Source organism: Arachis ipaensis, chromosome B04, assembly GCF_000816755.2.
Source record: "Arachis ipaensis cultivar K30076 chromosome B04, Araip1.1, whole genome shotgun sequence".
NCBI classification, from domain to species: Eukaryota; Viridiplantae; Streptophyta; class Magnoliopsida; order Fabales; family Fabaceae; genus Arachis; species Arachis ipaensis.
This window is the reverse complement of record NC_029788.2, coordinates 126,661,067-126,674,177: the sequence shown is the minus strand read 5'-3', so window position 1 is coordinate 126,674,177 and position 13,111 is coordinate 126,661,067. Positions and strand designations below refer to the sequence as shown.

The window sequence follows — 13,111 nt, the reverse complement described above, 5'->3', positions numbered from 1 at the left end:
ATTTAAATACGTAACGACATAAAAAAAAATATCATTTTTACATTAATTGCGTAAATGGTCATTTAAACTCATTTTGTAATGGACTTGTATCATATTCCCAAAAAATTGTAACAGTGGACCTTATATGCCCGATTGAAAACTTTTAGTAGAATGAAATTGATAAATCGTGTTTAGCATTGTAATTTTTCTTGGACCTATAAATTTATTATTTCAATTCTTAAAGAATTTATTTGGTATTTTTTTTCAAAATAAGGTATAACTGTATAAGTCTACTTCAAAATTTGTTAAAGACCTATTTTTTCTATTATTTAAAAAAAAATTATTTTCTTCTGATAATATTAAAATTAAAGCACCAAAAAAATCTGAACTCTCTTCTTATATAAGCCAAAGTAAGTTTACTTGATGGACTCAATGATATGAAACAAATTAAAGAGAGAAGATTAAGTAGTATAACTATAGAATGCAAGTTAGCAAACTAAAATATTAGAGACAAAGATGTCAAAACCTTGAGTGTGACAAAGAGAGAGTTAAGTTTGCGGAGGATAACCAAGCTCAGAGGTTTGTAGATGCAGCAGTTACATTCAATAGCACCATTTTAGAAGCTAAGTGTGGAAAAATGGCATGAATGTGTCAGACTTCCTGCATGTGCTTTGAACTTTGAAAGGGTCTGCAGAAGCCGCCACAATCAATAGTTTTCTTGTCTTCCCCTAAACGAACGGCAATGCAACATCACACTCTCGTGAGTATGATTTATCATCACTGTTGAAATTAGGAATAATACATACATGTCACTTATGCAACTGCGTTACTTAAAGAAAGATAAAGATAACGAGAAAATGAAGCATAAAGGGCGTCAATGCAAGTTATTAACAAAGTCAAATAGTAGTGACAAAAATATACTATCAAGGAACTTCACTATCATGTATGGTATCTCAAATGCTCGAATAAAATTGCCTCTAAAAAAAGGATACTCAAAGTTAGTATGAAAAAAATCTTAGGATAGTTAAAATCACATGATTGGCCATATTATGCAAATTATGCTAAACCAGTATGTGGTTTCAAAAGTCCGCAGAACCAGCCATGACAAGGATCACTATCTTTCTTTTCTTCCACGAAATGAGCAGCAATATCACACTCGGAATAATACAAATGCATGTGATGTTACTTGCTGCATGTCTGCTACACAGTATCACCATCACTGCTTCACTATAAAAACCGATTAGAGTGTCCCAAACATTCCATCCATTGAAACCTACTGCTATACGATCACAATAATGGGGTTCTTATGTTCTCTTACTTTCTCCATACAGTTTCTTCTTCTCTTCTCATCTTCCCTCTTCACAAACTGTTTTACTTTGAATGATTTAACTAGTACTCATCATCATGAGTGCCATCAACATGAAAGCAATGCCTTGCTCAGCTTTAAACAAAGCTTCATCATAAGTAAGTCTGCTTCTTACAATCCTTCCAGTTATCCTAAAACTCTTTCTTGGAGTCCTTCCACAGATTGCTGCTCCTGGGATGGCATTGAATGTGATGAGCTCACAGGTCATGTCATTTCCATTGATCTTAGTAGCAGCCTGCTCTATGGTTCCATGGATCCCAATAGCACCCTTTTCTCACTTGTGCATCTTCAAAGTCTTGATCTTTCGGACAATGACTTCAATCACTCGCAAATTCCAGCCAAGATAGGTGACTTGTCACAACTGAGCTATTTGAATCTTTCTCAAGTGGGTGAAACCACATTGTCAGGTGAAGTCCCAACTCAAATTTCCCATTTGTCCAACTTGTTGTCCCTTGATCTTCGCAGCTATATTTTGCCACCGCTTGATAATCTAATGATCAACCATTTACAACTCAAGGTATCCACTCTGCGAAGCTTAATTCAGAACTCAACAAGACTTGAACAACTTCGCCTTAATTATGTCAGCATTTCATCATCTTTACCTAACACTCTCACAAACCTTACATCTCTGCAAAAACTCTCTTTTCGAAACTGTGAACTATATGGTGAGTTTCCGGTTGGAATATTCTATTTCCCAAACTTAACTTCTTTGAATTTAGTGCAAAACCAAAATCTGCAGGGTACATTACCTGCATCCATTGGAAACCTGACCAATTTGGCTTACTTGGCTCTTGAAGATAATAGCTTTCATGGTGAAATCCCGCAGTCTCTTTTTAGACTCGAAAATCTTGAACATTTGTCTCTGTCGTATAATTTCTTTGAAGGCAGCTTAGCACTTGACATGTTTTTGAAGCTAAAGATGCTTAATGGTCTTCACTTGTCTGGCAACAAATTGTCTTTGTTCTCACAAAATAGGTATGTCAATCTGACAATCCTTCCTCCAATTCAGCGGTTAGAATTGAGTGGGTGCAATTTAGCTGGGGAAGTTCCAACTTGGATAATGAATCTAACCACTCTAAGTCACTTGGATCTTTCTCGAAATAATCTTCAAGGTGAAATTCCATATTTCTTCTTCAGGTTAGAAAATCTTACAGTTCTCGAACTAGCTAATAATATATTGGAAGGACAGATCGAGCTTGATATGCTTTCAAAACTCAAAAAGCTGACTGTACTTGGTTTTGGGGGAGGTAATAAATTGTTTTTTCTTGAAGGGAAGAACACTTCGAATGTAACCATTCCTTCTCAAATTCAATATTTAGAATTAAGTTCATGCAATTTGGTTCATTTTCCCAATTTTATACAACACTTGCAAGAGTTGACTGATCTTTCCATATCATACAATAGCATAAAGACAATACCCAGTTGGATATGGAATAAAACAACTCTTCAGAGGTTGGAGATTTTCAACAATCTATTGATAGCAGAAATATCCCCCTTGATATGCAATCTGCAATCCTTGGTGCATCTTGATTTATCTTCCAACAATTTAGTTGGCATGATTCCATCATGTTTGGGAAGTTTTAGCCAATCTCTTCGCTTTTTGAGGCTTGCAGGAAACAAATTGATTGGCAATATTCCTCAAACTTATTCTAAAAGAAATGCCCTTCAGTTCATTGATTTCAGCTCTAACAATTTGTATGGTCAATTACCAAGATCATTAGTCAACTGTAGAATGCTAGAGCTTCTTGATGTGAGCCATAACCATTTGAATGATTCATTTCCTTTCTGGTTACAATCTCTTCCTAAACTGAAGGTTATTTCTTTACGTAACAATAAATTTCATGGAGCTATTAAGTGCCCATCAAATTGTACATTTTTGAAACTTCAAATCATTGATCTTTCTCAGAATGATTTTTCTGGAAATTTGTCATCAGAAATAATCAAGAATTTCAGATCGATGACACTTTCCAACACAAGTGATCCAGCACATTTCAAAGACGACGTTTATTATTTGCAACATTCTTTGATTGATATTGAGTTGCTTTCATTTTCAATGTCCAACAAAGGAGTTGTCATGGATTATCTTGGGGTTCAATACCTTCATCACATGGTAGCCGTTGATCTTTCATGTAACAAAATTTATGGTGAGATTCCAGATACCATGGGAAGTTTGAATGGTCTTGTTGTGCTCAACTTGTCCAATAACATGTTTACTGGCAGCATCCCATCTTCCTTCGGAAAGCTTTCAAATCTTGAAGTGCTGGACCTTTCTCTCAATAACTTGTCAGGGAATATTCCTCAACAACTCACAGGGCTAACCTTCTTGGATTTCTTCAATGTGTCTTTCAACAATCTCTCAGGTCCAATACCAGAAAGTGGGCAACTTTCCACATTTGATGATAATTCATTTAAGGGAAACAATGATTTGTGCGGGATTCAATTGGTGAAGAAATGCAAAGATCATTCGATGCCTCCACTACCAACACCTGAGGGTAATCAAGACTTTGAATCAGGATCTTTCTTTAAATCTAATTGGATGGTAATTCTAATTGGATATGGGGGTGGCCTTCTTGCTGGGTTAGCACTGGGAAATGCTTTTGCTGTAGATGTTTATAGGTTGCTGAAAAGGATCTTTTAAATCACAAGTCTAGATTTTGTTATTTTCATCTGTGTAATGTTAGATCATTTTTATTTGTGTGTTTTCATTTGAAGTTATTGTGTTCATCTCATGTAAGAGTGGGCCATGTGTAATTCCAAATAAAGTAGATAAAGTAAAAGTATATAGTGTGTTATATATTTATATGTCTATTTTTCTTTTTCTTTTTCTGTTTGTACTTTGTATACTCAATCTTTTGATTATGCCCATGCAAGATAGGATAACTGTAAAAAGTAAAGCAAAGCAATTTTTTCAAAAAAAAAAAAATCATTAATTTGAATCTAATTATAAGTAGGATCAATTGAGCAAACAATAATAACAAAAATGATATTTTCTTAGAAAAACTAAATTACAGCCAGCATTATATTATAGAGAAAGAAAAAAAAAAGCTAATATAGAAATACAGAAAACTAACCAATTTTTTTATGGAAAAATATACTAACAAAAATATAGAAAGAAGAAGAACTGAAGAAGCAATGATGATCAATGATGATCAATCACTCTCTTCTTCATAGTAAGAGCACTGATCTTTATTTTTCTCATGAGAATCGAATGGAGAGCAAGAAATGAAATTACAAAAACCCCCCATAAATAAGGACAATAATCTCTATCAAAGCAAGCACAGAACAACCTGTCAAGTTTACAGAACCATAGTCTCAGACACATGAAAAATAGAGAGCGGTTACTAATAAGTATGGGAAGTTACCATATTGTGTAGAGAAGTAACTGCAACGAAGCAAAGGTCTACATAGTATACATAACATGTTTTTTGGGTTATTTAACTGAAGTTATGTAACATGGAAAAGGAACTTGCTGAGTTTTTTTGTGCTTCTGATTGTAAAGGAAGTTTGGATCAGATGATTCTTAACTTTTAAGAAAGCACAATTAACAATGTTTAATCTGTTTTATATATGTTAATGGTTCAAATATAACAACAAAATAGGATCTTGTTAACGGTGAATTACTGTATATTCATATACTTTTGTGAACGATGATTTTTCTTTAATTTTAGCAATTATCTTTAATATCTGTTGTAGATTTTAAAGCTATTGAGATATGGAAACATAGAACAAAATCCATATGTCCATCATATTTTACATTATTGTCAATATAACTTAAGTAATCACTTAATCACAGTTGGTTACAGCATTAATTCTTCTGCTCTCAATTGCTGCTATGTCATAGGCTCGAGCAGCTTCCACTTGTGTGCATGCATTAGTTAACAAAATATTTAGAGGTTGGTTGAATTTGGTTTTAACAAAATTGCAGATGTGTTTCTTCTGTACTTCTCAGAATTTTAAAATTTTAGTTTCAGACCTGAAATTATTTAGGAAGTAATTTTATTTTGTAGTCAACTAGCATTGTTTAGTGGTCCATTAGCATGACAAATGGCGTTGACTAATAATGTGACATGCTCCATTATATGCACAAAATTTTTTAATGGTACCGAAGGCAGCACTTCAATTAGTTTAGAGAAATTGATCAATAATTCAACTAGAAGTGGACCTATAAGGAGGGATGTGTATGATTGATCATTACTATTGTCAATTGGAATTTAGCATCACCAATTTAGAAAAATCTTAGAGTCGTAAAGTGAAATGAATGATCACATTATTCCAATTAATCAAAACCAGAAAGCACTATCAGTATTTTTCTTCTCTTGCCCAAGATGCACGCAAAAATTATCAAAACACCATCCTAGTTGGTGCTTAAGTTCTAATTTAAATTTCATAAGCAAATTTCATTTAATTTAATTTCAATTAAGCTAAGTATTACATTGCTAGAGATACACTTTCGAATAAAATAGGAGTTGAAGTTAAGCATTAGACTATAATGATGCAGTAAAAAACATCAAAGTAAAAGCATTTTTTCCTAAGAGAAACATCAAAGTAAAAAACATTTGCTAAGAGAGTTTCTTTTTAAAATGATGCAGTATATTGGTTGATTCTTTTCTGCTTTTTTCCTTCATTTGTTCTTTGGTGCAAGCTAGAAAAAATGGTATTCATAGTAAAAGCATCTCTTGGTTTGTATGCTTCAAGCACACCTCCCTTTCCCTCTCTCTTTACACTGATTTATTGTGCTGTTTTCATGGTCATGTACTGTGTTCTTAAGATACATGATAATTGGTCTTTGCTAAGCTTTATTCAGTTCTTTACGACTCAATAACTGCTTAATTCATTTTTATTTTCTATATTTTACATAATAATTTTGAAAATGACATGAAGGGCCATATTTTTTCTTGCTCAAAATGCACGCCAATATTTCTAGCTGCTTTTCATAATCCAGAACTGTTGCAAGTAGCGTAAGAAGCACTACACAAGTGTCAAATAATTTTTGAGAAAATTGTGTAATGGACTTGTATCAAAACCCTACAGAATGGTAATGGTGGACTTTATATGTCCCTCACAAAATGATAAATCGTGTTAAAGACAAATGTTTTCTATTATTCTAAGAAAAAGTTATTTTATTTCCCTTAGATAATATTAAAATTAAAGCATCAATGCAAAGATATCTGAACTCTCTTCCTATATAAGCCACAGTAAGTTTACTTAGAGTCAATGATATGAAACAAATTAAAGAGAAAAAATTAAGTCTATCGATAGAATTTCTCTGCATATGCTTTGAACTTTGAAAGGGTCTGCGGAAAGGCACTTATGAGTATGCCTTATCATCACTATTGTCTATTGGAATTTAGCATCACCATCACTGCTTCACTATAAAAACCCATTAGAGTGTCCCAAACATTCCATCCATTGAAACCTACTGCTATACGATCACAATAATGGGGTTCTTATGTTCTCTTACTTTCTCCATACAGTTTCTTCTTCTCTTCTCATCTTCCCTCTTCACAAACTGTTTTACTTTGAATGATTCAACTACAACTCATCATCATGAGTGCCATCAACATGAAAACAATGCCTTGCTCAGCTTTAAAAAAACCTTCATCATAAGTAAGTCTGCTTCTTACAATCCTTTCAGTTATCCTAAAACTCTTTCTTGGATTCCAACCACAGATTGCTGCTCCTGGGATGGCATTGAATGCAATGAGCTCACAGGTCATGTGATCGGCATTGATCTTGGAAGCAGCCAACTCTATGGTTTCATGGATCCCAATAGCACCCTTTTCTCACTTGTGCACCTTCAAAGCCTTGATCTTTCTGACAATGACTTTAATCACTCTCAAATTCCTGCCAAGATAGGTGAGCTTTCACAACTAAGATATCTGAATCTTTCTCATGGCAATGAAAACACATTCTCTGGTGAAGTTCCACCTCAAGTTTCACAATTATCCAACTTGTTGTCCCTTGATCTTCGCAGCTATACTCTTCAGCCGCTTCCATATAATCTAATCAACCATTTGCAACTCAAGGCATCCACTCTTACAAGCTTAACCCAAAACTCGACTAGACTTGAACACCTTCGTCTGAATTTTGTGACCATTTCATCATCTTTACCTCATACTCTCACAAACCTTACGTCTTTGCAAATGCTTTCTTTTCGCCGATGTGAACTATATGGTGAGTTTCCAGTCGGAATATTCCATCTCCCAAACATAACAATCTTGAATTTTGGGGAAAACCAAAATCTGCAGGGTACATTACCTGCATCCATTGGAAACCTGACCAATTTAGCTCAATTGGTTCTTGGAGATAATAGCTTTCATGGTGAAATCCCTCGGTCTCTTTTTCGACTTAAGAATCTTAAATTTTTGTCGCTGTCGTTTAATTTTTTTGAAGGCGAACTAGCACTTGACATGATTTTGAAGTTAAAGATGCTTAATAATCTTGACTTGTCTGTCAACAAATTGTCCTTGTTCTCACAAAACAGGGATGTCAATGTGACAACCCTTCCTCCAATTCAATGGTTAGGATTGAGTGAGTGCAATTTAGCTGGGGAAGTTCCAACTTGGATGATGAATCTAACCTCTTTATATCACTTGGATCTTTCTCAAAATAAACTTCAAGGTGAAATTCCATATTTCCTCTTCATGTTGGAGAATCTTACAGGTCTTGATCTAGCTGGTAATGTGTTGGAAGGACAGATCGAGCTTGAAATGCTTTCAAAGCTCAAAAAGCTTACTACACTTAGTTTAGGCGGAGGCAACAAGTTGTCTTTTCTTGAGGGGAAGAACACTTTCAACGTAACATTTCCTTCTCAAATTCAAACTTTGACTTTAGGTTCATGCAACTTAGTTCATTTTCCCAATTTTATACAACACTTGCAAGAGTTGACTTATCTTTTCATATCAGACAACAGCATAAAGACAATACCGAGTTGGTTATGGAACAAAACAACTCTTCAGAGTTTGGATATTTCCAACAACCTATTGATGGGAGAAATATTCCCCTCCATATGCAACCTGCAGTCACTTGTGGTACTTGATTTATCTTCCAACAATTTAGTTGGCATGATTCCATCATGTTTGGGAAGCTTTAGCCAATCCCTTCAACTTTTGAATGTCTCAGGAAACAAATTGACAGGCAATATTCCTCAAATTTATGTGAAAAGAAATGTCCTTCGGTTTATCGATTTTAGTTCTAACAAGTTGTACGGTCAATTACCAAGAGCACTTGTCAATTGCAGAATGCTAGAGTTTCTTGATGTGAGACATAACCATTTCAATGACTCATTTCCTTTCTGGTTGGGATCTCTTCCTAAGTTAAAGGTTGTTTCTTTACGTGATAATCAATTTCACGGAGCTATCATGTGTCCATTGAAATACACATTTCCCCATCTTCGAATCATTGATCTTTCTCAAAATGGTTTCTCAATGAAATTAACATCAGAAATAATCATGTGCTTCAAATCGATGATCATATCCAACAAAAGACTTATGGATTTCAAGGACGAGATTTTCATTGGGGATGAGGTTGTAGATCTTGATTCGTTTTTATTTTCAATGTCCAACAAAGGAGTTGTCATGGATTATCTTGGGGGTCAATACCTTCGTCACATGGTAGCCATTGATCTTTCATGTAACAAAATTTATGGTGAGATTCCAGATACCATGGGAAGTTTGAATGGTCTTGTGGTGCTCAACTTGTCCAATAACATGTTTACTGGCAGCATCCCATCTTCCTTCGGAAAGCTTTCAAGTCTTGAAGTGTTGGACCTTTCTCTCAATAGCCTGTCAGGAAATATTCCTCAACAACTCACAGGGCTAAACTTCTTGGATTTCTTCAATGTGTCTTTCAACAATCTCTCAGGTCCAATCCCAGAAAATGGGCAACTTTCAACATTTGATGATAATTCATTTAAGGGAAACAAAGATTTGTGCGGGATTCGGTTGTTGAAGAAATGTGAAGATCATCCTAAGCTTCCATTGCAAAAACCTGATGGCGATCAAGATTCTGAGTCAGGATCTTTCTTTGAATTGTATTGGATGGTAATTCTAATTGGATATGGGGGTGGCCTTGTTGCTGGGTTAGCACTGGGAAATGCTTTCGCCATAGATGTTTTTAGGTTGCTGAAAAAGATCTTTTAAGTCAAAAGTCTATATGTTGGTCTTTTCATGTGTGTAATCTTAGATTATTTCTATTTTTGTGTTTGTATTTGAAGTTATTGTGTTTCTCTTATGTAAGAGTCAGCTATGTGTAAATCCAAATAAATGTAGACATGATAAAAATATAAATAAAGTGTGTTATATATTTATTTTGATTTTTCTATTTTTGAAATAAGAAAAGCCATACTTTGTGTTCTTTGCATACAATAATCCATTCCCCTTACATACTTTCTCTTATGCTTATGCTTATTCATGACAGCATGTTTTGTAAAATGTAAAAAGAAGCAAGTCTTTCTTTCAAAAAAACAAGTATTCATTGATATGAAAAATATTATAAGTAGATCAATTGGACCAACAGTAATAACAAAAATGAGATTTCCAAACAAAACTAAAATTACAACCATCCATAGTCTAAATCTTTTCATTTGAAAAAGTTACTAACAAAAACAGGAAATTTCTTTTTTCTCTTCTATTTCAAGATGAAAAGTCAACAACACCATAGAAGGAAGGAGAAGTAATGATGATCAATCTCTCTCTTTTTCATAGTAAGAGCACTAATTTTTGTCATAGGAATTGAAGCAGAATAAGAAATGAAATTACAAGAACACCCCATAGGGACAATAATCTCTATTATCATAGGGAGCACAGAACAACCCATTAAGAGAACAAAACCATAGTCTTGAAAAAAAGAGAGCAATTACCATTGAGTATGAAAGGTTAACATATCCATCTATACATTATTCATAAACATGATTTTAAGAATGCCCAATTAACCACAGTTAAGGTGTGTTGAAGTAATTAATTAGTATATTGATTTCCTACAGTTAACCCGTTCTATATTAATTTCCTACAGTTAACCAGTTCTATATATTAGAATTGTTCCTAGTCCTAGTCCTTTGATGGATTCTTGCTTGTATTGCTTGCTGGTGGTCCATCCCGTGCTTCTTCCCGGAAGGACTCTTAGATCATCGAGGATGATTTCAAATTTCTTAAGGAACTATTTTGGGCAAATGGGGATGGCTTGCCTTCTGAATTAATAGATAAGTTTTCAATTACTGTGAGATCTATCCTTCCCCTTTTCAGAACTGACACAGAGACCATTATAGAGCGGTTTAGACGAGTAACCCTGGAGACATATAAATCCTCTGCAAGGTCTAGGCTTCCATTACCTCCAACTTCTGGCCAGTGGTATCCATCTGAACCAAACACGTTATTACGTGTTCTATGCTATAGAAACGATGAAATAGCCTCTAAGTTTCTTAAAAAGACATATGATCTACCTAAGAAACTCTAAACAACAGTGAGAAACAGTAAATGGGATGGAAAATTGGGATGTCGGTGGGGACTATGCATTCTGCTTAACAACCCGGTTATTCTTGTATTTATTACAACATTGCCCAGCTAATATACGTGCATTATTCTTCAGGATGCGACTCTCTTGTAGCCAAAAGCTTATTGCTACTAGCATATTCTTAGAGTATGAAGTGAGGCAGCTCAAATGGTAGCTAAAATGGCTGGCTTACATCAGAAGGTAGTTGAATATATTCTTTCTGATTCATTTATTATTTTAAGATATATTTTACGGTGCTTCTTTGTTCTTTCTACGTTTATTTTTTTTTGGTCTGTCTCTCTCGCTCTTCACTCTTTCTCTCTATATAATATTATATGAAAGTGATGTTCTTGTTCTCTCCTTATTCTTTTGTTAAATTTCTCTAAAGTGGGTTGCCCCATTTCTACTGATGCATTGTATAGCTTATTGGCTGATTAAAAATAGCTTAATTGTTCTTAGTTGGGATCTATGGAAATCATTACTCCTTGCATTGTATATTAGAATTGTTCCTAGTCCTAGTCCTAGAAATTGATTTTACAACTTCTAAAAATTTTTGTTGGAAGTCCATGAATTAAAATATATAGAAGGCCAGATTTTTGTATTTTCAACTTTTGAATTGAGAACTGATTTACTAGTTTCATTTCATGGCAAATTAGTTAATTCATATGGTCCCTTTAAGCTGCTGGAAGCACCCCACAACTGGTGGCAAGAAGCACGAGCACCTAAAATTGCTTCTGTGCAGATTGAATGGAGTGTCAGGGGTGGCTCGTTAAGGAATGTTGATTCTGCTCGTGTTTCAATCCCCAGCACCTTAAAGTATGATGATTCAAAGAAATGGTTGGTACTCTTAGCCTTCTGTAATATTGGGTGCTTGGGTAGAACAATCCAAGATATAGTTTTCTTCAATTATCAATCTAAACAACCTGGTTTTGAATACTTTGGTTCCTGGTTTTTTACTAGATTGGCTTGTTCTTTATATTAATGCTGCAGTTATGTTTACGGCACAGAGCTAAACAAGTGTGCTCATTGGCCTTTTCTTTCCACAAAACTTGTTTGTTTGGTTTTTTATTTCTGAGAGTTAATAAATTATATATTGAAATATTTTCATATTGTACTGATCATGGTTAGTTCTTATGCATTCAATTGACATAATTTTCATTATAATGTTGAGTAATGAGTTTTTTGTGCCATAACAAAGTGAATAACTTTTACTATTGACATTTTTTCAAGTACTTTTTCTGACATGCAGTACTTTGAAATATTAGACAAGAAGTGTAGCCCTTTTCCAATTGCATTAAGAGATATAAAGCAACACGACATTACTCAAAGCATATGCGGGATACTGGTTGATTGGCTTGTAGAGATTTGCATAATGTAATTTTTCTCATATAATACAATGTTATGAATTATAGCTGATAAATTTAGTACGGTTAGACAATACACTGAGGATTATAGTTGATTTATCAATACACTTTGTTTATATTTTGAATTATATTGACTTGCTTGTTTATAGTACTTTTCTTTTAGTTTGATAATACGATGAATTTGTTTATTTTTTTAAAATACTATAAATATTCGAATACAAATTAGATAAAAATTTATATTTATTAAATGTATATTTATTTTGTATGAAAACAGGTTTATTTTGTAATGAAAAAATCTAAAAAAAATCTATTTTACCTTACTGACAGATTTACAGACGGATTTTCTGTCTGTATTCAGAGTTTGGAGTGGTTTTCCAAGGCTCCAATTACCGACAGAAAATCTGTCGAAAAATCTGTTGCTAATTACCGACGGATTCTGACGGAAAATCCATCGAAAAATCTGTCTGTAATTACAGACAAAAATTCGTCAGAAAATCCGTTGAAAAGTTCGATGTTTCAGGGAATGGATGAGAGAATTTACTATCGGTAACTGGTAAAAATTCGTCGGTAATTTTCCGACGAAAAAATCCGTTGGTAAATAATTTTCGATGAGGCTTTTACAGAGGGACAAAATCCGTCGGTAACCAAAAATTCGTCTGTAATAAAGACTAAATCTGTCTGTAAATCGTTCTGTATTAAACAATTTTCTAGTTGTGGTTAAAGTGACTGTTATAGTTACCGTTGTAATATCTGATTACATATAAAAATTAAAAATATGTATTTAGATGTACATATATTTATATTGTTCTTTATTATTTGTGACCGTTAAAGTGGACGTTGTAATTACCGTTGTAATATCTGATTATATAATATATAATTATGTTATTTTTAATTATATTTAAAAACCCATCTA

At 33.8% G+C, this 13,111-nt stretch overlaps 2 protein-coding genes and 1 long non-coding RNA gene across 4 annotated transcripts; all 3 read left to right on the top strand.

Annotated features, from left to right (window-relative positions):
• On the top strand, positions 1,217-4,116 carry LOC107635305 (receptor-like protein 12). The gene has a single exon (XM_016338749.2). It carries the CDS (start codon positions 1,275-1,277, stop codon positions 3,981-3,983), a length of 2,709 nt encoding a protein of 902 aa, XP_016194235.1. The 5' UTR covers positions 1,217-1,274; the 3' UTR covers positions 3,984-4,116.
• On the top strand, positions 6,586-9,536 carry LOC107637257 (receptor-like protein 12). The gene has a single exon (XM_016340689.2). The coding sequence runs from the start codon at positions 6,784-6,786 to the stop codon at positions 9,484-9,486; it is 2,703 nt and encodes a 900-aa protein (XP_016196175.1). The 5' UTR covers positions 6,586-6,783; the 3' UTR covers positions 9,487-9,536.
• Positions 10,261-12,326, top strand: LOC110271332. 2 transcript variants are annotated; one of them, XR_002361953.1, is made up of 3 exons: positions 10,261-11,035; positions 11,491-11,671; positions 11,825-12,068. It is a non-coding gene; the product is annotated as an uncharacterized LOC110271332 (long non-coding RNA). The 2 variants fall into 2 exon arrangements; XR_002361952.1 differs by lacking the exon at positions 11,825-12,068 and adding an exon at positions 12,100-12,326 and having other exon boundaries at positions 10,262-11,035.